Source organism: Cetorhinus maximus, chromosome 10, assembly GCF_964194155.1.
Source record: "Cetorhinus maximus chromosome 10, sCetMax3.hap1.1, whole genome shotgun sequence".
NCBI classification, from domain to species: domain Eukaryota; kingdom Metazoa; phylum Chordata; class Chondrichthyes; order Lamniformes; family Cetorhinidae; genus Cetorhinus; species Cetorhinus maximus.
Window position 1 is genome coordinate 90,758,433 of NC_135888.1, and position 24,989 is coordinate 90,783,421.

General features: G+C 43.4%; 1 protein-coding gene across 1 annotated transcript in view; it reads left to right on the forward strand.

Moving 5' to 3' along the window:
* The window catches only part of unc5a (unc-5 netrin receptor A), a 329,799-nt gene extending 307,910 nt beyond the window's left edge, over window positions 1-21,889 (forward strand). The window contains exons 17-18 of the mRNA XM_078549746.1: window positions 16,774-16,952; window positions 21,724-21,889. Coding sequence (XP_078405872.1) covers window positions 16,774-16,952; window positions 21,724-21,889 — 345 coding nt within the window. The remainder of the gene's footprint in view (window positions 1-16,773; window positions 16,953-21,723) is intronic.
* The last annotated feature ends 3,100 nt before the right edge of the window (window positions 21,890-24,989 follow it).

Here is a 24,989-nt window from a genome sequence, read left to right on the forward strand (position 1 = left end):
CTCGGCAGCCCCTGGAAGGCTAACACACGACGTGATGAGGCGCACATGGGTCCAGTGCCGGAAGTGCTTTAATGATCTCCTGCGATGTGTTGACATGGGTCACTTTGCAAAACAGGTAAGAGCTGCCCATCCTCCAGTGGGCTTCAGATGTGTTACAGCGTGAGTGGCAAATGTCAGTGATGCAGGATCTGGCCAAGGGGGTGAGCCCTGTATGCTTGGACTGAGTGCCTTGTGGCTCCAGAGTCACGAGTCGGCTGAGCTCTGCGAGGTGTTCCTCAGATGGGATTGGCCAGGCTGCAATGGCACTGCAGGTACAGGGTGGACTAATCAATGCTCCTCTATCCTTTCAAGTAAAAACATCCCATAACAATGCAGAGAGGTTGTGGACTGGCGGGGGACACCCAAACCTCCTCATCCTCAGTAGATATGAGCAGGAGGCCCTGGAGCTGGAGAGGCTCCATGCACCTCGGTCAAGCGGCTGCGGTGAGGTTGGGTGCCAGAGGGAGGTAAGAGTGCAGTGCACTGAGGTGAGAATGTGGTTTTTTACAACTATTCCAGTGTAGTCTCTATATTGATGTGAGCTTTGAAACTGGAATGGCCATTGATAATGGAAAGACGAGGGCACCCTGACGCAGGTTTCTGTCTCACCAGGGTGCCAGGCATGAGTTAAACTAATAACATGTCCTTCTTCTCTCTTTTAGGCTCCCCAGCAGCCCTTTATTCTGAGGAGCCTGAAGGCCCACCCCTGACCCCTGAGGACCAGCTTGCTTAGCATGCACCAGTGTCACACCCTCTCAGTGAAGAAGGCACCAGTGCAGATACCAGCACCTCAGTGGGCATAAGATCGGCATCTAGTATCCTGGTGCACATTGGTGAGGGCACTGCACACTCACTTGAGGTGCAGGCGAAGGCAGAGAGTGCCCAGGGCGCCGGCAGTCGGAGGACTGCTGGAGATCAGGACAATGCTCAGTCGGTGGCTAATGATGGGCCCCTGGAGTCGTCCATGAGGCAGCAGCTGCTGGATGTCCAGCAGGGTGTGCAGGAGGATCTGGCGGAGATACATGAGGGAATGTGTGCCATGGTGTCTATGTGGAGCATAAGCACAGCATTGACCTTCATGGCTGAGCGCTCTGCCTCCTCCATGGAGAGAGTGGTGACTCTCATGGAGAGGCTGCTCCAGGGACTCAATCAGTGGTTCCTGAGGATGTGCTCAGACCTGCAAGCACACCGGCAATGACCTCAGCTGGACAGTGTTTGTGTGGGAGAAGGATTGGGCACCCAGTATCCCAGCTAGGTGCCCGTCCATTAATGGTGAGCAGGGAGGTCCAAAGCAATCTGATGTTGGCGCACGAGCTGCCTGTCGTCTCCACTGGCTCCTTTTGGGGTGCTCCAGATGATGGCAGCAGCTCCTCTGCCCCTCTACCAGTGACTGTGGCATCTGATGAGGCTGCAGCGACTGGGGAGATGCCAGCCATGACTCTGGCCACTCCCTCCCAAGCAGAACCAGCACAGGCTCTACGGGCCAGAGGACGCCCGCCAAGGTCATCAAGGCCAACAAGACAGCAGAGTCAGCAGGCTGTCTCCAATGCCAGTGCCAGCGAGGGGGAAGCACCTAGATGTAGCACTCGCAAGCAAAAACTTAAAGCACCTTAAACACAACACGGCCTACCCCCCAGATCGTGTGTCACTGATAGTGGTTGCATGATCCATCTCGGCCTCCTCCGGAGGTCCCCAGTATCACAGATGCCAGTCTTCAGCCAATTCAATTAATTCTACATGATATCAACAAATGGCTGGAGGCACCAGATATTGCAAAGGCTATGAGCCCTGAGAATATTCCGGCAATAGTACTGAAGACTTGTGCTCCAAGACTTTCCGCGCCCCTAGCCAAGCTGTTCCCAGTGCAGCTACAACACTGGCATCTACCCGGCTATGTGGAAAATTGCCCAGGCATATCCTGTACACAAAAAGCAGGACAAATCCAACCCGGCCAATTACTGCCCCATCAGTCTACACTCCATCAGCAGCAAAGTAATGGAAGTGGCACTTGCTTAGCAATAACCTGCTCATTGATGCCCAGTTTGGGTTCCGCCAGGGCCACTCAGCTCCTGACCTTGTTACAGCCTTGGTTCAAACATGGATAAAAGAGCTGAACACCGGAGGTGAGGTGAGAGTGACTGCCCTTGACATCAAGGCAGCATTTGACCGAGTGTAGCATCAAGGAGCCCTAGCAAAACTGGAGCCAATGGGAATCAGGGGAAAACTCTCCGCTGGCTGGGGTCATACCTAGCACAAAGGAAGATGGTTGTGGTTGTTGGAGGTCAGTCATCTCAGCTCCAGGACATCACTGCAGTAGTTCCTCAGGGTAGTGTCCTTGGCCCAAACATCTTCAGCTGCTTCATCAATGACCTTCCTTCCATTATAAGGCCAGAAGTGGGGATGTTCATGGATGATCGCACAATATTCAGCACCATACGCGACTCCTCAGATGCTGAAGCAGTACGTGTCCAAATGCAGCAAGACCTGGACAATATCTAGCCTTGGAGAAGTGGCAAGTAACATTCGCACCACACAAGTGTCAGGCAATGACAATCTCCAGCAAGAGAGAATCCAGCCATCACGCCTTGATATGCAATGGCATTACCATCACTGAATTCCCCCCTATCAAAATCCTGGGGATTAACATTGACCAGAAACTGAACTGGGCTAGCCATATAAACACTGTGGCTATAAGAGCAGGTCAGAAGCTAGAAATCGTGCAATGAGTAACCCACCTCCTGACTCCCCAAAGCCTGTCCATCATCTACAAGGCACAAGTCAGGAATGTGATGTAATACTCCTCCACTTGCCTGGATGAGTCCCGCTCCTACAACACTGAAGAAGCTGGACACCGTCCAGGGCAAAGCAGCCCACTTGATTGGCACCACATCCACATACAGCCACTCCTTCCACCACCGACATACAGTAGTAGCAGCATGTACCATCTACAACATGTACCATCTACAAGATGCACTGCAGGAATTCACCAAGGCTCCTTAGACAGCACCTTCCAAACCCACGACCACTACCACCTAGAAGGACAAGGGCAGCAGATAGATGGGAACACCACCTGGAAGTTCACCTCCAAGTCACTCATCATTCTGACTTGGAAATATATCACCACTCCTTCACTGGGTCAAAATCCTGGAACTCCCTTCGTAACAGCATTGTGGGTGTACCCACACCACATGGACTGCAGCAGTTCAAGAAGGCAGCTCACCACCACCTTCTCAATGGCAAGTAGAGATGGGCAATAAATGCTGGCCTAGCCAGCGAAGCTGCATCCTGTGAATGAATTTTTTTAAAATTAGCCCTTGTCACCCAACAGTTATCCATCCAGCTGGGCTGGAGTACTGAAGAGTCCCGGTACCTGGGAGTGTCTGAGTATGTAAGCGTCATGGGAGCTGCCTGGGTACCTTGCACAGACTTGCAGAATCAGCATCCTGTGATCACACACTATCTGCACGTTCATGGAGTGGAAGCCCTTCCTGTTGATGAAGGCACCGGGCTCACCTGCTGGTGCCTTGATGGCCACATGTGTGCAGTCTATAGCACCCTGGACACAGGGGAACCAAGGAATCGCTGCAAAGCCTCTGGCTTGCTCTGTCTGACTGGCCTCATCTGTATGGTAATGAATGAAAGTCAATGCACACCTGAACAGAACGTCTGTCACCAGTTTGATGCAACTCTGGACAGCTGACTGGGAGACTCCACACAAAATCCCCCACTGAGCCCTGGAAAGATCCGGAGGCACAGAAGTTGAGGCCACTGTGACCTTCAGATCCACTGGCATGGGATGTCCACCCACATAGTCAGAGCTGATCTCAGGACCAATGCTCTGACAGATGGAGGTCACTGTCTCCCTTGAGAGGCGAAGCCTCCTTCGACATTGCACCTCAGACATATTGAGGTAGCTGCATCGCCGCCTGTAAACCCTGGCAGCAGGATAGTGGTGTCTTCTGCGGCCCCTTCCGCCTTGGCTGTCCTGTTGGCCCTGCGCCCCTTGTGCCTGTGCCTCACCTCCCACATGTCACTCTGCTGGAAGCTGAATAGGGACACCTGGCCTCCTCCCACTTCTGGCCCTCTCTTCCTCCTCATAGGAGGTGCCTCCAGCAGAGACCACAATCCCCATTACCAGGGTAAGGGAAGACTGTCTGATACCTGGAAGGCCCCACACAGGGGGCCTAGAAGACAACACTGAGTCCTGAACTGAAGTCTCTAAATGCTCTGAATGCAGCTCTGAAGCAAAATGAAGCTGTCCTGTTCATAGAAGTAAGCAACAGCAAGTGATATCCAAAACTACTCACTATTCGCTTTGTGAAGCCCACTGACCCCTCTTATCCTGCCCATGGAGGAGGTTTTGCAAATTGTGGCCTGCCCATTTTGCCCGTGCAACAGCCTGTAAATCACATGGGCTATGTAAAGCCGGGAACAATTGGTCGCTCAAGGGCCTTAACTGGCCACAAAGTTAATGCTGGGTGCACCTCCGTCTTCACCGTGGCCCGCCTAGTGAAATATCGCGAGAATGCACGTTGACATTGGGACACTTGACCGATGTCAACGTGCTTTATTTAACACATGGGCATGTCAGGCACGTGCCTGCACGCCAAGGGTAAAATTCTGCCCTATATGTGTGTGCGTGTGAGTGAGAGAGACTTAACTGGATTAAAGGCAGCTCGTCTGAAGGCTTTAATGTATTAGAAAATAAGCTAGATTTGAAATGTTAAGTCAGTAAATACGGGGGAAGTTTAGAATTTAAGGTGTAAAAGGATATTTGCATTATTAAATAACTAGACTAGCTTGAATTCAAAAGTGGAGTGAAATATTACACCTAACCAGCAGAAGTTAAGAAACAGTGGGCTAAATTTTGCCGTCGGCGAGCAGGGGGCGAGGCCATTGACAGGATAATTAAAACAACGTTAAGGTTGGGGGACAGGCCAGGAGCCCCGGCAGGCTTCGGAAAAAGCATGAAACCTCATCTACCGGCAGGATGAGGTTTCATGTAGGGTTTAAAAAACTTTAATAAAGTTTGAATGAAATTTATTAACATGTCCCATCTCATGTGACGTTGTCACATGAGGAGGACATGTTAAGGATTTTTTTATTTTTCTATTTTTAATGTTTGTACCAGTGTAATCGATCTCCCTGAGGCAGCACTTTGCCTCAGGGAGATGTGCGCTCTTTCGTGGGCATGCGCGAAAGAGCGCACTCTTGCATTTGGGGAATCCCCCCCACTGTCTGCACAGGGAGCACATAGCACTTCCCGCCGGGCATCACGCTGGGCGGGCCTTAATTGGCCCATCCATTTAAAATGGCAGCAGGGCCCACTTCTCCGGCGGGGATCGGCTCCCCGCCCGCCGGAGATTGGGTCGGGGAGATAAAGTCCGAAGACATAGTGAAACAATGGGAATATGCATTCAAAGGGGAAAATATGTATAAAGGAGTGAAGGCTCTGTGTAAAGGCAGGCATTTTAAGATCGAACAAGTGTGAAAAGCCTTCAGCATCTACACTTCAAGAAAACTCACTTTGAATTGGATTGTTCAGGCTATCATGTTTCTTTACCTGAGTCTTTTAAAATCTATGTGTCTTCCTATTGCCTTAATCGAAGTGTAACTGGGAGTCAGATTAATTAGGGTTTTTAGAAGTTATTATAGTGGTAATTTGTAGACATTTGTATACACTTAAAATCATTTCTCTTATTAATAAATGTTTAATCTAGTTTTGTAAAAACCTATAAGGCTCAGTGTTCTTATTGCTACTGAATTCAAAGCCCACATCTCAAAACATACAAATTGCAAAACTAGTTTTGGCATTTGTCTCAAGTTTCCCCCTGAACAATTCAACATTTACCATTGGCTGTGCCATAACAAGCTGAAACAGATCAGGTTCGCTTAGCCAAAATTCACCAAGAAGAGTAGAGGTTAGAGTGAGAGTTTCAGCAAAAAAGAGCAGGAAAGGTAATTCCAAGAGAATCAGAGGTAGACTTCCCAGTGGAAAAGATTGAGAGAGAGAGTTACAGACAGGGAAACATAGAGAATTTAGACAGATTGCAGCAGCTAGGGAGAATCTGACTTCACCTAATGGTAATTTAAATACCTTGAGACCAGAAACAAATTTTTATTTGCTAAAGCATTCCTTATTTGTCCCCAACTTTGGAGAAGAGGATGTGGAAACTTTCTTCACAGCCTTTGCAAAATTGGCAGCTCAATTACGATGGCCAGCAGGGTTCTGGACACTCCTGATGCAAGGTGAGGTAATAGGAAAAGTCTGTGAGGTTTATTCCTGCTGCCTACTGAGGGCTGTGCCAGTTATAATCAAACAAATGCTGCTATTCTCAGAGCCTATGAACTCGTACTGAAGGCATACCACCAAAAATTCTAGAACTCACATAAAAAATAAACTGCTGGTCAATGGAAAACATCTTAGTTGTTTGAGAAGATTTTTTGAGGTAAAGTTTTGTGGTTTGTATGAATTAGTCCTCAGGTTTCATGGTGGACAACTAAAAATTAATGAATTAAGCATTGGAATGATGTCATCTTCTGCATAATAGTAACAAACATGCTGCATAATAGTACTCATTTCAAAGAAACTTAGTTTCATACTATATCTAAACTACCAGGAAGAGATGATCTAGCGCTATGAATACTGCAAAAAGATGTACAGTATAACTGGAGCTATTGATTTCTTATATTTATAAGGGAACAATTCCTCTGTCTTCCATTTATCCCTCAAGCAAAGTCACAAGGTACATGTGGCCTTGTTCACAGTACAGATGTAACATACAGAGGATTTTTTGACACCAACTAAAATTTTAAAACAACTTAGGCTATCTACTGAAAATATTCTACCAATTACCCCATTTGCTTTTGTGGCATTTGAAACTTTCGCGGTGAGGCAAGTGCTGTTTGTGTGTAAAAACATGGAAGCAAAATGGCTAACCTCCCTCCACTCAGTTGCCATGTGTGGGTTAAGAACTGTGGTATCATTCTCATAACTGATTCTGATAGTGGATGGTTGCTTCATTGGGCATTACTTCACAATATTTTGCTTTGCAGGGCTCCTGTAATCCCCTTCTAATTTTGAGACTATTTTATGCCCAAAGGCCTTTGGAACCTCGTAGAAAGTTGTTTTGAAAGAATACCAAGACAGGGAAAAGGCCTCCAATTTAACATTAAACCAGAATAACTTCTAGACTATTCATAGACTTTCACTGGGCTAACTTAGCATCACAAACAGAAAAAAAAAGACTGGTTAGAACTGGGAACAAGAAGCAATTGCAACCTCTAATAAGAGCTAACAAATAGATCCCCACGGGAAAGAGCCAGATATTGGAAAGAAAAAAAGCACACCTGCCCTGTAAATATTTTGCTTTTTTTTTAGCTTGTGTCTGTACTGGTGAATAAACTAGGTTAAATAACAATTTGGAATCTATAATGTTGGCACTGTATTTCCAGATTGTTATTGTTCATATAATTCAAAATCTTTCTTATTTTTAGCCTTAATTGTGACAAAAAAATGACCTAATTACTATCAATGTTTTCTTTTAATGATTACCATGTGTTGTGTTTCTGCTACTTTATCATTGCTCAGTGCCACTGTTTTCAAACATTTGAATAACACAGGGCATTAATTGCCAGCATATGGTTAGGAAATGCATAGATAGCTGGTGTAAAACAGCAACCAAATATGTTCTGAAATATCACAGTATGGGAAGGTTGTGGGGTTGCTTGCGGGCTTCCATGGAATTCCCCTGTTCAAAGACACTCAGTGCCTGATTGAGGGACCTGGCATTGGGAAGGGGGTTGCTGCTGAGAGCCACACCCCTGCCCTTGCTGACGATCCCCTCCTCTGCAACCCAGTGATGCTGCCAAGCAATGCACAGCTGCTGACCCCTGATAGGCCGGCAGCTCTCAGAGGGGCAGGATTTCTACCCCTGTGGTCTTTGATCCCAGAGAAGGCCTGCCGCTGCCCAGATAAGTGCCTGATTGGCACTTAATTTGACAAGCCTTCCTGAAATTTGACAGGCCTTCTTCAGCTGCCAGGCAACATCCCCATCATCGCCATTAAATATTGCCCTATGTTGTACCCTCTCTATAATCTTATTATCCTTCTTAGAGTATGAAGTCCAAGATTGCACACAATACTTTAATTGAGGTCTTATTAAAGTTTTATATAGGCTCATTGCATCATAACTTCTTAGCTCTTATATTCATTCTATACTTTGTCATAAAATCTATAAATTCATTAGTTTTCTTTGTGGCCCTCATGTCACTTCAGAATCAAGGCTGCATCCTGTCACTGCTTAATCTAACTAATTTATCAAAAATTTTCTTTTCATTCATTATATTATTACTAATCTTGCTCTCAATCACTTTAGGATTTACCTCTCTCTGATATCTATCTTTTTGGTATTAACTGATGCAAGGTGCTTATTAAATACCTCCACCATGTTTCCTTCTCCTCTTTCATACCTTTCACTATCCCACTCGACCTCTAATTTTCTCATTGTCCTTTAGTATTTTTCTCATTCTTATGGCATTTTTCAATATTAATTGGTTCCTGGCCTCTTTATTTAGTAATGACATCCTAAAACTTGTAATAGTTTTCCTCTTTCCTAATTGCATATATTTATTCTGAACCTTTGCAATCTCTTTTTTTAAAAAGATCCCATTGTTACTCAATAGTCCTGTGTGCCAAATTCTCCTTACAGCTTATCTCAGCCATCTTGTTAACGAATTTTCTTAAATCTGTCCTAATCCAATCTGGTGTTGTAGTTTTGTACTTAGTTTTCCTCTTTCTAATTGGATTGTAAACCATACTATTCTGTGATCATTACTCCTAGGGTAGCCACCAACAATTATTTAAACTGGTACATTTGCAGTCTAGAAGAGACGAATAGATCATTGCAACATTTTATTTTTATTACTTATCTATTTTGCAACATTTTGAGAAGATTTTTATGGACAGGAGAGAGGCAAACTGAACTGTGTTATCTTCTCTCTGTCTGTAAGCAGAGGTGTTTTTGAATTATTTTTAAAGTAGGCTGTGGCGTGTTTCCCCAGACCCTGTTTGTGTGGACCAATTTTATACGTAATATGCATAAAATATCTTTATGACTACATAAGAAGGTTAGTTTATTTCACATTGAAACCGGGGGAGAATTATTCACAACCACACACACACACACACACACACACACACACAGTAATGGAGATAGAAAAGAGGGAGTTTTTACAACTATGGACAACAACAAAAAAGAACCACAGAAATGAATATTAGTGATTTCCAGAGTCCAATAAGCCAAAATCCAGAGGCTGTTTCCTTCACGGCAAAAGTCCATTCCAGATGAGTTTCTGTTTGGAGACAGCAACACGAAAATTCTTGAAATGAATGATGGTGCAGCATGATGAGCTTTCTGTCCTTAGATCACTTGGCAGGCAATGATCAGAGACTTTTAAAATCAAACAGGCTTTAAGGAGTTGAGAGATGGTTGCGAGCTGCTTGATCAGCTGGGAGCTGCTTGAGATCTTTCTGATTGGTGTTAAATTAGCACAATGAGTTGTGAGGCTAGAAATGTAATATTGTAAGCTTGGGGTCATGTGACGTGGCCCAATAATGAGTTAATGCAGCCTCGCAAGCAGTTTCTGTGCTCCTGGCCAAAGCCCATTGTTTCCTTTAGGAGTGAAATGGTGGCTATTAACACCTCTTCAGGTATAATGAGTTTCAATGTCTCTGTCTTTGTTATCATCCCAGTTGGGGGGAGTCAGTTAGTCTGTTAGCCATCTATATGTTTATAATATGACCTTGTAATGACTTGTGGGATTCCACAAGGATGAGAGTGGAATATTTGTAATCCCTGTTAGAAGCTTCTAGAATAGATGGCCAATCTTATGAGTCATGTGACCTGTAGCAGCCATCTTGTGGTTCAGTAAAAGTCCATTTAAAAATAGGAAAAATAATATTTTGATACACACAGTTTAGATTTCTTTTCATGTCTTATTAATGTGACAAGATGGAATGACTTTTTTATTGCAAATGAAATTACTGAGTTTCTTTCCACTGCTAGAAAGCCTGTAGCAGGAGTTTCAGTCTGGGGTGGAATGCAGGCTCTTGGCTATGCCCATAGAGGAGCAACAGGGGTGCCTGTCCTGAGTGTCTGGTGGGAAATTTTTCAGCTGAAGAGATCCACCAGTCCTTAACAGGCTGAAGAGGAAATCTAAATAAAATTATTCCTCATCTGGAAACTAGGCCCAAATTCAGAGACAATTTATCCCCTTGGGAGAAAGAAGTAGGAACAGCTAATGTCACTGTGGCACTGTGTTTGGATTTCTGAATATCAAAGTGGCTTGCATACGACTTTCCACTGTGCTGAAGGAAGATGCCTATCATGTAGCTGATGAAAGAATTCTGATGCTATGCACAACAATAACCGGAAAGCCTTACTGATAGACTATATTTGGGGCCTTACGTTTATAATCCACATTTTGGCACCAGTCGTGAATGGGTTGTAAATTTGGAGTGCAGTGTTGTAATGCACAAAGCTGTAGGTCTATGTGAGGAAAGCAGTCACAATTTTATACCAAAATTGGGAAAAATAATTACAATGTTTTATTTTTTCATGGGGTGCTGAAGAAATAGTCTATATTAAGAAGCTTCTCTTAAATTTTGGAGTAAATTTTCTGCCTGTGTGTTCTTGGTGCACATCCTCACTTGCACTTAATGGGAAATTGAATGCATGCAGCCCACGATTTCCCATTCATCAAAATTAATGGACAAAGAGAAATCATTGACCATGCCTGCATCATTCTTTGATATTTCCTGCCAGGGGCAAGCAAGCAGAAAATTTACTTCTATATATATATATATACAAAACTGCGGAGAAAATTCAGTATGCAGACCGAATGGGTCAGACAATGCAAACTCCTATTAGAAGGGAGATGGTAGATAAACCATGTTAGAATAGTAAATTTCCTTTGCAATTTTAAATAACATTTGTGTTTATTAGCTACGAGTGGAATCTTCTCACTTTGACCGTGCTGGAACAGTGGGTCAGTTTTCAGGTCTGGAACCCAACCCAACAGCGCACCCAGCAGTTGCTCTTTACCAGAGCAAACCAATGTCACCCCGCCTTCAGGCACCTTGACCAGTTAGGAAGGTTGGACAGGATAATGCGTTCTGCAAAACGGAGAATTCCTAATTAAAGGAACCACGGCATGGGTCAGGAAACCTCAACCGCGCTTCAATTTTTTAGGTCACAAAGAATGGAAAGGAAAGCTGGGAAGGCTCCCCCAGTCCCAGATCTCTCACTGTTCCCTGGAGATCCTGCTGTGGGAGCTAAGAGGCTGCGGTGAAGTAAACTGTCTCAAGGACAGGAGGAAGAGGACAACATCCCCAATCAAGCAGGCGTGCATGGCACTGGCCAAGAATGTCAGCAGCAGGAGTGTGCTCCCTCCAAACTAGAGACAGTGCATCAAGAGGATCCAGGACCACAGGAGGTTGAGAAAAATAAGTGGGATAACACTTTCAGGTGCCAAGTCCATACCCTGACTTACCCAACATTCCTCAAAAAAACACACCTTGCAGCTCCACTCATTCCTTTCTCTGCAGGCACCTTACAGCCAACACTTTGGACTTAGCCTTTTACCTTCTCATACCTATGCCTCACAGTCACCCTCCACAAATGATATTCTTCTCTTCTTGCCACAGAAGCCATTATGAAAGCTCACTCTGCTTTGTTTTTGCAAAATACAGAGAGCACATATCTTTGGGGGAGTGGGGCTGGTTGCCCTCCAGTAACAGGAGCCTTGGCAGCTGTTGTCAATGCATGTTTACCTGGTCCTCTGGGAAGGAGATCTTGTTCCAGAAGGCTGCGGATGTCAGCAATGACTTGTCATGAGAGTCTGTGCCTCCTGAGGTACCGATGCTCAGACATGTCAAGAGAGCTGATATTCTGCCTGTGTTGGGATTCTCACCTCCTTACAGCTGGATCCTAGTGTCTATCCCATCTGCTGTTGCTGGTACAGTTGGCAGCACTGTGGCTCCTGCCCTTGTCTTTCAGAAGAGGTAGAAGGTAGAGCTGCTAAGTCGCTCCCATGTCATTATGAAGATTGGCAGCATTGAGGTGCAGCTGAAAATGAATGAAGTGCTAGGTAGATGAAGTGCCTTTCAAGAAGTTGGCAAACACCTGTCAAGCAGTGAAAGCAGTCTCTGAGAGGAGAAGTGCTTTGAACAGTGGTCTCTCAGTGGCCGTGGCTGGAGTTCTTTAATGTAACTGATCAATACCTTCACAGCTTGTCAGTTTCATTAAAGAAGCTCTTCCCACTGCGCACTTGCCTGGTGACCCTGGTGAGTTGCAAACAGGTGGGAAATAGGTTCCAAAGTTGAGAAATCCAGGAATCAAGGCTAAATCAGCTCATAATTCACTTCTTAACAGTATTAACAACTTCTTAATTACTTACCTGTCAAATCCAAGGTAAATCCTTGCTTGACTTCAATGCCACCCCAGGGAAAACAGGAAGAGGGCAGGATCCTGTTGCGATCTTGACCCAATGTAAATTTCTGGGATTTTGCGACTTGTCTCCTCCCAAAACTGCCTCCAATGGTCTGGGAAAATTCTCCCCTATAATTGCTAATAATGTTGGTTCATGATGTTAGTAGATGGGTAAGTCTCATATCACCTTTAACAAAAATTCCAGTAAAATGGCTATTTATCTGTACTGTAGTTAAGTTTGGAGCTGGTAAAGGCATGGATAAGGGTTTTAACAACAGATGAGGTGAATTTGAGACAGAGGCATGTGTGGTAATCTGATGTGTAATATACCTTTAAGAAGAATGTTATAATGGAAGATCCCATGATCTTAGTATCCAATAACAGAGTAGCGCAGGCAACCTCTGTAGTTAGTAGCCTGTAGTCAGTAGTTAGTAGCAGCAGAGTATAGAGATAGAGTTTGAAGAGTAAGCACATGTTTAATTGCTGCTCAGTACCTTTGTAAATAAACACAGAGGGCAGAATTTTACGGCCCCGTTTTGGCGGGGATGGGGCCATAAATGCGGCGAGCCATATTAAACCGCATTGACTTCAGCGGGAACGGAAAATCCCGCTGCTGTAAAATTCTTCCCAGAGTTTCTACCTGTGAAGTCTCTGCTACTCAACTCTTTCATTAGTACCAATTCGACCACCCCTTACACCCCAGACAAACAGGTGACTAGGATCTAACAGCATGTGAAATGGTTGGGAAGGAAGTAGGTTGGCTTTATAACAGGGCTGAAGGGTGGAATTAAATGGCCAGGAGCAGACTGAGAGGTGCGGTGGTGGGTCTGTATAATGGGGTATGAAGGGTTGGGGTGGGCCTTCTCAACTCTCCCCATTTAAGTCCTGGGTGGTCCACACACCTAGGCCAATTAATGGCCTCATCCAGCGGTGGAAGGAGAGCCATGTCATATGGGCAGGCTGTCAGGTATACCTGGCAGGCCCGGCCATTGGTCTTGGGTGGGGGGGGGGGGGGTGGGGGGGGGGGGGGGTTCGTTCCTGCTCAGGAACCCTGTGCCCAATGAAGGGCCGTACTGGCGTCATGGGTCACTCATACAGGAAGACCCTCCCATTACTCGTTAAACCGACACCCCAACCGCCTCCTCGGTGGGACCTGCCTGAATGGCCCCAGCGAGGCCATTCCACTTCCCTGGGCTCCAGGACTGTTCCTCTTCCTGGACCTACTGCAGCTCTGGCAGCAGGCCATTGCTTCCAGTGGCACTGCTAGTACCGAAGAACTGCCGAGCTCTGATTGGCCAATAGCGCTTGAAGTTGGAGCATCTGCCCTTCAGGGCCCAGGAATACAGATACTGACCGGGTAGGCACATGACTGGCTTTTAATCACTTGAGAATGGCCCTTGAGGGGTTGCCACTTGCTCTGCAGCCAGTAGAAGGGCCCATCATCATGGCCATTAAATCCAGCCCGATATGGGGTTGGAAGTTCAGTTCAGCATCAGATTGGGTGTTCAGGTTGTTAACAACCAAATTCAGGCTGGACCAGTGGACAGGAAGGGTGATGGAATTAGCAACAAGGTATGGATGGGCAGGGGTTTGTAGCTGGGACGAAAGACAATGGCTTTGATGTTTGCAGAGTTTTGCTAGAAAAGGTTGTGACTCACCCATGACTGGATGTTGGATAAGAACTCTCATAACACAGACAAAATGTGGGGACTGAACTGGAAGTCGGGATTGTCAGCCTATATTTAGAACCAGTTGCCTTGTCAGGATATCATGTTAGTAGGCAATATGACAAGGGAGAGAAGGGAGTCCAAGAGTAGATCCCTCCTCTCAAGTTAAGTCCAGGGTGGGAAGCGCTCTGACAGTGAGAGAGTGAAGATAGGAGGGCACTGGGGAACAATTGGGATGGGAACATGTGTAGATTTTTCTGGGAACAAGGATATCAAAGGTGGAGGTGAGAGAATAGATAAGCAAATTTATGGCTACAGAAGTACTCTACAGAAATGGAGGTCCAAAGGCTAGGCCATTGGGAGTTGGAAAGTGAAGTTGCAAGCAAGTTGGTGGAAAGTTTTATTTACCAGTGGAAGATATAGAAGGAAGCTGGGGTGGAAAGAACGGTGGCTGCGGGATGCAAGAAAGTGCTCATTAATGACCTCATCAGTAATTGAGACCATGATAGCGGACAGTCATGGTATATAGCGAAACTGAGAAGGCAGCTATGAATATGGGTAAGAAAATTTAAATGGAGAGAGAAGTTTGGGGTGGATCGGAAAGTAATGGGCAGAATTTTTGGGTCGGTGAGCGGGGGCGGGGCCCGCTCGCCAATGCATAAAATGATGTGCGGTGACATCAGGCGTGCATCCCGACGTCACCGTGTGTCATTTAGATTTCCAGTTGGGCGGGCGCACAGCCGACTCAGCTGCATGCCTGCTGAACTGTCAAAGGCCTATTAAGGCCTGTTAAAAACTAATTAAAATAGTTAAATGAGCTGCCCATCCAACCTATGGCGATATGCCCTGGCGGCCTTCACATTTTTCATGGAACTTCATCTGCAGGCGGGATGAGGTTTCATGAAGTTTTTATGAATTAAATAAAGTTTTTCATTAATGCTCCTTGACATGTCCCAGGTCATGTGACATTGTCACATGAGGGGACATGTCTTAGAATATTTTCTTTCTTTTATTTAGCTTTTACAAACTTTAACTAATCTCCCTGAGGCACCTTCCAGGGAGATTTCTGTGCTCTTGCGCAGGCCCGGACTCAGGGAATCCTACCCCCCTACCCCTCCCACCGCCCGCACAGGGAGCGCACAGCTTCTGGGTGTGCATCATGCTGGGTGGGCCTTAATTGGCCTGCCCACGTAAAATGCCGGCGCGGACCCAATCAAGGGCGCCGATTGGGTTCGCACCCGTTCCCGCCCAGCCCCGCACAACATCCCCCAACGGGGGGAAAATTCTGCCCAATGAATTCAAGGTAAGCTGAGATGATGATTTAAATCACTGAAAATGAACAGCTGTACAATATAGATCCTTCGGGTGGGCCTGGGGAGAGCAGTTGGCAATGAGGGTTTCTAGTTTGTGCAGCTCTCTCCATTTGACTGTTTACTTCAGGGTTACTTACTCTGGGTAAGCGTTTTGATAGCAACTGTTGCAGTTAATGGGATTTCCAGTCTATTGCTTTCTCTTGTATTGCTTTGTCATCCTTAAATATAAAATTCACGCTCCCCCAAACATGAATTTTAGTTAGCCACTGTACAGCAGTTATCACAAATGTGATTAAGTCATTCATTAGCAAAGATCAGTAAGTTTACTTCAAGTTGTTAAACTGTTTAATATGCATGATTCCATTTAATGTTCCACTTGATGTTTTAACTTACCATAAGTGGTAAATTTAGTTCTCTAAAAGCACAAGATTATCATTAGTCAGATATTGTTAATTTTAATTAGGAGCCTTAAGAACTGAAGTTGAGGCAATCTTATTGTATGAGTAGTTAAGATTGGAGTTGTCAAGGAGTGTCTCGAGATTAACAAATGATTGATCTTAAGCAACATTCAGATCACAATTCTCATTAATAATGTGTGACAACTGCATATAAGGTTATTGCTCTCTGATGTCATTAAACAAATTTCTTTTAAATGTCCACATACTATACTTACTGAGCTTTTAGTCAATTCTGCAGAATGGCTGCAGAAAATTGGCCTTTAATGTTGAACCTACTTTTTGGTCAGGGACATCAAAACCAATGCCAGTCAAACTAAATAACTAAATGTGATTGACTGAAAACATACTAGAAAGAAAATATTGTTCGATTGAATATTTGTTTGATGCCACCTTCAGTGATTGTGGTCACCAGACAATACAGTAGAAAGTACTATACTGAGATCGAAAAATATAAGCTACTTCCACAAAGCAAAAATGTTTCCCATTTTAAAACGTGCCCCAACAGTATAATGAAAAAAATACCTCTTTGTTGCTTTTCTTTTACTTTGTAGTTCTAAATCATTGGTCTACTGGGCCATTGGAACTATTTGTAAGTTGAGATATTATGGTCAATATTCAGCTTACCTTGAATGTATATCTGAATGTCTATCTTGCTGTCTCCGAGAGACAGCATACTGAAGACAATTAGAATATTCAATGGACCGAAATCTATATTGTCTCTGTGGATTTTCAATTATTATATGTTCCCCGCAGAGTTGAAATACATTATAATAAGTTGAGCTCAAATTATTTTTATTTCCTCAAGGATGCAAGGCAGACAGACTTTCAATTTATGGAGCCAAACAATTGTGGCACATCTTTAGCAGGACCTTGTGCTTTCAAAATCCCTTATCTGATCCGACAGAAGATTTGCAGCAGTCTGGATATTCCAAGTTCTAGAGGAAGTGACTGGAGGATGCTGGCATATAAATTGAAATTGGACCGGTGAGTCTAAATAGATTTATACAATCATATTAACATAGAAGTCACAATTTTAAAAGACTATACTCCTAGTGTGGAGCTTTGTGTGAGGATGACTAATGCACTTAGCTTTCAGCAGGAACTGTTGGCGCATCTGCACAGGGGAATGCAGGTTTGTTTTAGTGACACCTTCATTACCTTGTAATAAGTTACTCTTTTTTTTGTAAATGATTTTTCAATGCCTGTGTGTTTATCTACACAAAATTAAGAGGTGTGAAGTGGATACAAGTCTTCTGTCATTGTTATGAATGGCTTTGCTTGATTGACACTTTTCTGAAGTTGTAAGTTGAGCATTTTATTTTCACAGTAGATTTTCAAATCCTCTTTGCCTATTGTGTCAGTTTCATATACATTTCAATGACATGCCAGACTTGACAAAGGCTCATTGCTTCTGCACATAGAGGATACTGGGAGAGTGTGTATGGAGGACGTATGCTGAGAATGGAGGGGGACATGAAGGGGTCATGAGAGATATGGGGTGCATGTAGGGGGCACGGAGAATATAGGACCATGGAGGGGCATGGTGGATCCGGGGAACATAGAGGGAATATGGGGTCATAGGGGGCTTGGGAGATATGAAGAGGCAAGGGGGTGTGTGAGGGAGTAGGTGAAGGCTGAGATGGGGTAAGGGGGTGAGGTGCAAGGGCTTGAGGGTCTGACAATCATGATTACAATTGGGCTGATGTTCCAGTAAATGGAAGTAGGCCTTCTAGTCTCCTGGCCTCGCTTTCCACCACATCTGTTGCTGCCTCAGGCCTGCCTCCTGAGGCAGCAGGCCAACTCCATCCTGCTCCTATCTCCCCAGAATGAATGCCGGGCAGGGGCCTCCTTAATGGAGACTGGTTTGTGGACTTGGGGACTTTTCTGTCTCATGCTTCCGGTCTCCTTCACAAAAACCCAGTCTCGTGTCTCTTGCAATATTGCCCTAACTATTCAAATCAGACAGTGGGAAAGGTCATCAATAACACAAGAGTCTAGATATTAGTCTTAGGTGGATATTGTTAGTATACATTTGGTAGGCCAATTAGAAACCATCTATCAAGATAACTTTTTGCATGCTTAACACTAATGGAAAATACAGTGCTAAATAGTACTCTTTGGAACAGTGTAATGTAGAATGCCTCAGAGAAGAAGAGAAATGTGACTATTGACAATAACCATACCAGAAGGAAGGTAAGTTATAGAATAACTTTTCTGCTTAAATTTTATCTAACTTTAAATTATAAACCATGTATCCAAACTGTAGCAACTTTTGAGCAGTATTTTTTGCCAATCATAGAGTATTTCCATCTATTAATAGCTATAAGAAAACCATTACCACACAATTGAATAAAAAACTATAATGCTTATAGCAGTGGTGATAAATGGCACTGGAGTTTTGTAAAGGGTATTGTTATGATCCCAGCTAATGTTACTACTGGACAAGTCAGATCCCAGGGTGGAACCCAGCTAACTTTTATTTTTTGTTTAAAAACGTGGAGAGCTGCTACTGAACAGTCACAGAGTCTGCTGATAAACTTCTAACAAAAGAATAAAACATTTATTAAACAAGAAAAGATGAACTATATTACACTACTCTTTCACCCGTAACTACATCTTTACACATATATACAGAATCATAAGGATAACACAAGTTACAAATTCTACTTTATACTCTCATGTTCATGATAAGTAAACCAATAGGCGACCTGTAGTTGGACACCTCACACGCTGAAACAAAGTGACAGATGCCACCCAAAGCAGACGCAATGGATTTCTCATCAGTTGCACCCCCCAAGATGCTTGTCACACCATGAGCCAACTGATCTCACTGAACTCCGCCTTTCTCCTGAGGGTTTCAAATCTCAACCCTTGGAATCTTCTCTCAAACGACAATTTCACTTGGATGTCTTCAACAAGAATCCACATCCAAGGGTTTGAACTCTCCTTCCAATGTTCTCCTCTCCTGGATCTCGACATGCATTGAAGCTTCACCCTCCATACACACTCTAAGGTATTCGACTGTGCCAAGCAGGACACCACTGCTTCACAGGCTCGTGATATGGAGTCACCCACTTTTGGCTCTCTGCTCAGATCTTCTGGCTTCTCGCAAGCCCACTTTGCCTTGATTCTGCTCCCCGCCGCATGGTCATTTAACTTGGAGCCTTTTCCTCTGCTCCTTACTTTCAATTTTACTGAACGGGAGCGGTTCAGATTCCTGTTCTTTTCCATTGACTTCACTGCCTCCCTGGGACCATCGTCTGGCCAACCCGCTGGTTTTTGGGACTTTCTTTATTTCTTTGGGACCTGTTTTCTGCAGCTCTCTTCCTGCTTGCCCTGGAAGTTTCTGTGAAATGGCTCTGCCAACTGAAATCAAACTGCATATCTGTTTTTCCCTGTCTCTGTGGGCCCCCCACAACTAGGCAACAACACAGTTTTCCTTACTTTGTTTTAACTTCCCTAAACCACTCCAAGGGTCATAAAACCTCATTAAAATTCAGGTACACAAACAGCTCCAGACCTGCTGACTCTATGTTACAGAGAAAATTCTAAATGAAACTACACCCAGGTTTCATCCTTTCTTAACGCACACATACAACATATAAATTAAACTTAAACTTAAAGCTAAAATTTAAACTTAAAGTTATAGCTTATTCCTAACACCCACCAGTATAGATATGACTTATTTAAAACTAACTCTAGTTCCTAACAGTATGTCAGATTTCAATTCTTCTCTATAACTTCACCTTTCTTGAGACAAACCCAATTATTTTAATGTGAGCTTCCATGCGTTATTTTATGCTTATTTCATCCTCCTCGCTTCAGTTTTTTTTTCAGAAGCACCATTCTATTTTATCACTTTTTTCTGGTTCAGACATACCTTTTAAACTATCAAGTTTTCATTCTGTGCTCTGAACATCAGGCACCTCAGCTGAAAATCATATGTTTTGTGCTGCTTATTGGAATTGAAAAGTCATTAGTCTTACTTATTTGGCTGAAATTCTTACATCTATATTGGAAAAAAAAATGAGGAAATCTTAAGACTGAATGTTTGGGTGTGTGGGGGTGGGGGTGGGGGGTGGGGGTGGGGGAGCAGTGTGGGAAGTTCCTAAACTGGCTCAAAAAATGCTGCATTCCTGTTTCCACCATAAAGTAAAGAAATGATATGGAGCTGAAAGATGGCTTCAAACGTATTACTCACTGGTTACCAATTATAATTGTTGTCGATTTCCTTTTTGCTTTAAAATATTGCACTACAGCCACTTTAGTATAGTCACTGGCAATGCACAATAGACAAGCTCAATACCCAGACTGCATTTCTATTCAATACTACAACATTGACTCTCTAATTCTTGCTGCTCTTGCACTTTAGTGTACCTTATATATATTTCAGAGCTGCATATATGTTACTACCGGAATAAATAGATTTGTTCACTGAAGGCACCCTTGGAAACAGAGTCTAACAATTTCCCTTTAGAAGACTGGAGAAAAGCAACTCTGAGAAAATAGTCTTGACATATTGGGAACGACAGAAACGTGGTACTGCTGGCATTTTTAACTATTAATATTATAAGAGTGGTAAACCATATATATGGTCATTCACTTAACAGAATTTATATTAAAAACTATATCTAATCAACCATATTGCTGTGTTTCAGCCACTTCCCTGATCCAAGGTTCTGTTTGACAATTATATTCAAAATCTGCAAAGCAGACACTCATTTGAGTAATTGGGGAATTAAAAAATAACTTTTTGGTGTATGTGAAGGCACAAAGAAATCCATGCAAGTGCTTCCCTCTGATATTGAAATACCATACATATTTTTGCTTCCTGATGAGTTCTTATGTAAATCCTACTGACAGCTAGTTTTACTCGGGTACATTTGAATTTTCATGGCTTTGCAAGAAAGAAAACGGACTTCCACAAGGAATGCATTTGGCCTAGATCTTGCTAAGTGTAATTAATTTACAATTTTCTTTGAAACAATTTATCTTTAAAATACATTATTTTAGTAACTTCAGTTAGTTTCTTTATAGGAGTGTCTTTTTTCTCATTTTATGTGTTACGGTCCTAATGTTGGAACTAAAGACATCACTCACCCAAAATCAAAGGTTAAATTTTGAATGAGCCCACAGTCTAAATATGAATAAGTGTTCCATTGTGAGTATCAATTATAAAACATTTAAGTGAAATCATTCTTTAGCCAATTTTGCAATTCTGTGATCCAGAATCAATTGTGCAAAAGTCTAAGAATTTTTTGTACGTGTTGACCGCAATCCTGTTTGCACCAATTGTCAGAGCCTGAAGGCTTCTATTATGCACATTTGACATATAATAATCAGTGTAGCATCATCAATCGAGGTATATTTTTCCTCATTCAGAAACTCTTCATAAGTCTCTTGAAGATTTTGCATAAATTGTAATTACAAGGCAAGGTAGGTGACCTGCTCCCAAGTTTTAGTCAGTGTCATCTCAGCTTCTAAGCTAAGAAGTGCATCAGAGGGACCCAGTGAAAAGATGTGAATAGTGAATATGTGGAAAATCAAATTGCATTTTTGAAGCCACTTTATTCAGGAGTGTTAAGGGGATCATATTTATCTGATGTTCCTTTTGGACTGTGAAATACTAGAAACATGAAAGATAAGCTACATTCACATCATTCTGTTGGCAAATAATACACATTTTCTAAATTAAGGGCACTCAAACTTACTAATGAAACAGCTCTGAAGCATTTTTCTTTTTGTATTTTAACAGGTATCTCAATTATTTTGCATCTAAAGCTAGTCCAACCTCTGTGATTCTTGATTTATGGGAAGCTCAGCACTTTCATCATGGCAACCTGAACCATCTTGCTATGATCATGGCAGAAATGGGAAAGCAAGAGCCAATGATATTTGTCGTATCAGAGGCAGAATGCTGAGGTAGTCTGAATATGTTTTTGACAGATTGTGAAAATTCATTTTATGAAAAAACTTACTCAGAATCAACTGAAGTCTTGCTTAAGCAGTAACTCTTTCACCCTAACCAAGATTAATATATTTTCAGTGGATTAAGGCTTCTATGTAGATTTGCTAATTTTGTGAAAAACATTCATGACTGAAGTTGATTTTGTATTGTTAAGTATGTTCACTAATTCAAAAAAAAAGCTGCAAAAGTGTTTCCATTTGGCCCTTTATGGCCCATTTGATAAATATACCACATCATGTGGCACAAAGGAAGAAGGCAAGGAAATCCTAACTTCAAAAATGTTCCTGTTGTTGAATTAATTAATTCTAGCTAGGGTGGCAGAAGGCATTACAATCCACTTCAGCATTCCTAAGTGAGAGAATAGAAAGATCAGTCAGGATCCCTGCTCTTGATGTTTAGCTAATGGCATTTGCTGGAAGTGTATATGTGGAGGCCAAATAAAGGCAGACTGAACTAAACTATTATAATCCCATTGTCAAATGTTCCACTGGCATTGACACAAGAAAATTAACATGTCATGATAGATTTCATGATACCCAAGCATGAGACACTAGTTTAGGAGAAGAGATGAGGGAAAAGTTAACGTGAGGGTAATTTTAGCTTCATCATCTGGTTGATAACTTAGTGGAGTGGATTGTCTGCCAATTGTTGAACGTAACTAATTTTTGAAATTCATATTTGGCTGAATCACTAAGACCACCTATTTTCACCTCAGTAACATTGCCCAACTTCACCTCTTTCAGCTCACTTGCTGCTGAAACCACCATTCATGACTTTGTTACCTGTAGTTTTGACTATTCCAAAATTCTCCTGCTTGGTCTCCCACATTTTACCCTCTGCAAACTTGAGATCATCCAAAATTCTGCTGCCCTTGTCCTTGCACCAAGTGGTTCCTATCACTACTGTGCTAGCTGACTTACATTTGCTCCCAGTCAAGCAACATCTTGAATTTTAAAATTCTCATCCTTGTTTTCAAATTTCAAATCTGTCCATGGCATCACCTATCCCTGTAATCTCCTCCAGCCCTACAATCCTCCAACATATCTGTGCTCCTCCCATTCTGGCCTTTTGTGCAAATTTTAATTATTTCATCACTGGCTTCACCAAAGCCAAGCTTTCCATCACCTAAGCCCCAACCTTTGGAATATCTCCCACACCTCTTCCACCATTTTATCTTACTTTTCTCCTTTAAGACACTTCTTAAAACCTATCTCCTTGGCCAAGCTTCTGGTCATCTGACCTAATCTCACCTTATGTGGCTCAGTGTCATACTCATTTTATAATCCTCCTGTGAAGCACCTTGGGATGTTTTAGTACGTTAAAAGGCTGGTATAAATATAAGTTGTTGTGGCAATTATTGTTGTTGTATATTGTGCAGACGATCTACTCTTTTAGGTTACAGTCCAGATGGTGAAGTTGAAAATGACTTCCAGGGTTATTGCCAGTCACAAGGTTGGTATTCTATTTAGTTCAAAAAAGGTCAATACATCAAATTTTTAACAAATTATCTTAAAATTATCTTGTGTGGTTATTGAACACCTTTCTATTTGGAGCCTGGTGATGTTTCTGGTACTGGCCCCGTCAACCACCTTTATCCAGGCCTGCTGAATTATGGCCCTGGGAATGTTCTGACAGGTGCAAAGGAACAGTATTTCCCTTATTGCCCTGACTTTTTCAAAATGACTTCCAGGAAGGCATTGGAAAACCTGGAGACAGTCCTTTCAATGCATTCTAACTTTGGGGAGTGCAACCTCACTTTACGAGGTGCATTCCCACTTTAAATAGGCCTCCGCAAGCCCACTGGAAATTGCATGCAAACTACTAGCGGGATCCACCATTCGCATTATTTAAAGGGTCGGTTAAGGTGATATAGACTAATTTATGCTATTGCAAAGTCCCTGGAAGTACTGTGGAGTGTTTTTGCAGGTATTGTAGTAAATTCCTGCAATTGACAGAGAAAGTTGCTGCATCCTCACAGGGAGGGCAGACATTGCTGTGACCTGCCAACACAAAGATTGCTAGGCATGAGGGCTACACTTGCAATGCTTGGGGTCTACACTGTGACTGGGAGATGGAGCAGAGGCTGTGGAGAGGAGAAGTTCTGTACAATGTTCTGCCGACTTGGAGTCAGGTTCCTCTGTGCTCTGTGACAGTGACAGGAGACAGCCTGGCAAGCCAGCCAATGCTTCTCAAGATGCATCCTCATCAACATTCTCCTGTCTCCCCATCGAAGTACCCATTTGAGTCCTTTGTAGCAGAACTCGTCCCCTGGTAAATAAACACTCAAACTATCTTTTCCACCTGGACTGACTGCATCTCACTCATGCCCGATGACTGATCAAATGCTGATCCCAAATGTATAATAATCTCCTAAATACCTGCAGTGCAATCTGGGACCTGGTGCCTGTGAGTGTCAGACCAAGTGACGGAGCCTCTTTATCAGTGCTGTGCTGTTGCTTTCTCTTCTCCTGGGGCTGCATTTGGTACGGCAGATTGCAGTTCTTGGTTGCCTGAAAGCAGAAATCGGAAGTGGAAGGCTGGCGTGAGTGAAATGGGGATGAAGTGAAAAATAAAACGTCCATGGTCACACCATCTACAGTTTACTCACCATGCCAAATTGCAGGATGAAAGTGAGCTGGGAATTGATAAAGGACATAGGGCATGAAGATACCATCATCCTCAATGTTCCCAGCGATGCCAGCTGCCATGGGTTCTGTTTCTGCCTACCCCACGATGCAGAGAACTCTCTCTTCTGTAGGGCTCGGTGATGCAGATATCTTTGTCCTCATGGGTTCTGCTCTGCTCCCAGTATTTATGAATGACTTTGCCTTGCAAGAAAGAGGCAGAATGTTCAATTGCACTGTTTGGCTGATTTTGATGCTACAGCTGAATAGCAGGAAATATGAGGAAGCAATGGGAGCTGGGTTGTGACACTGGCATCATTGGAATCTGTGTATTTGAATGTTTGGTTTGAGTCCTGAGGGCCTGGGATTGATGATGGGAGAGTGATGGGACATGGTGCTTTGAGCAGCAGGTGTGCTGAGTAGATAGTA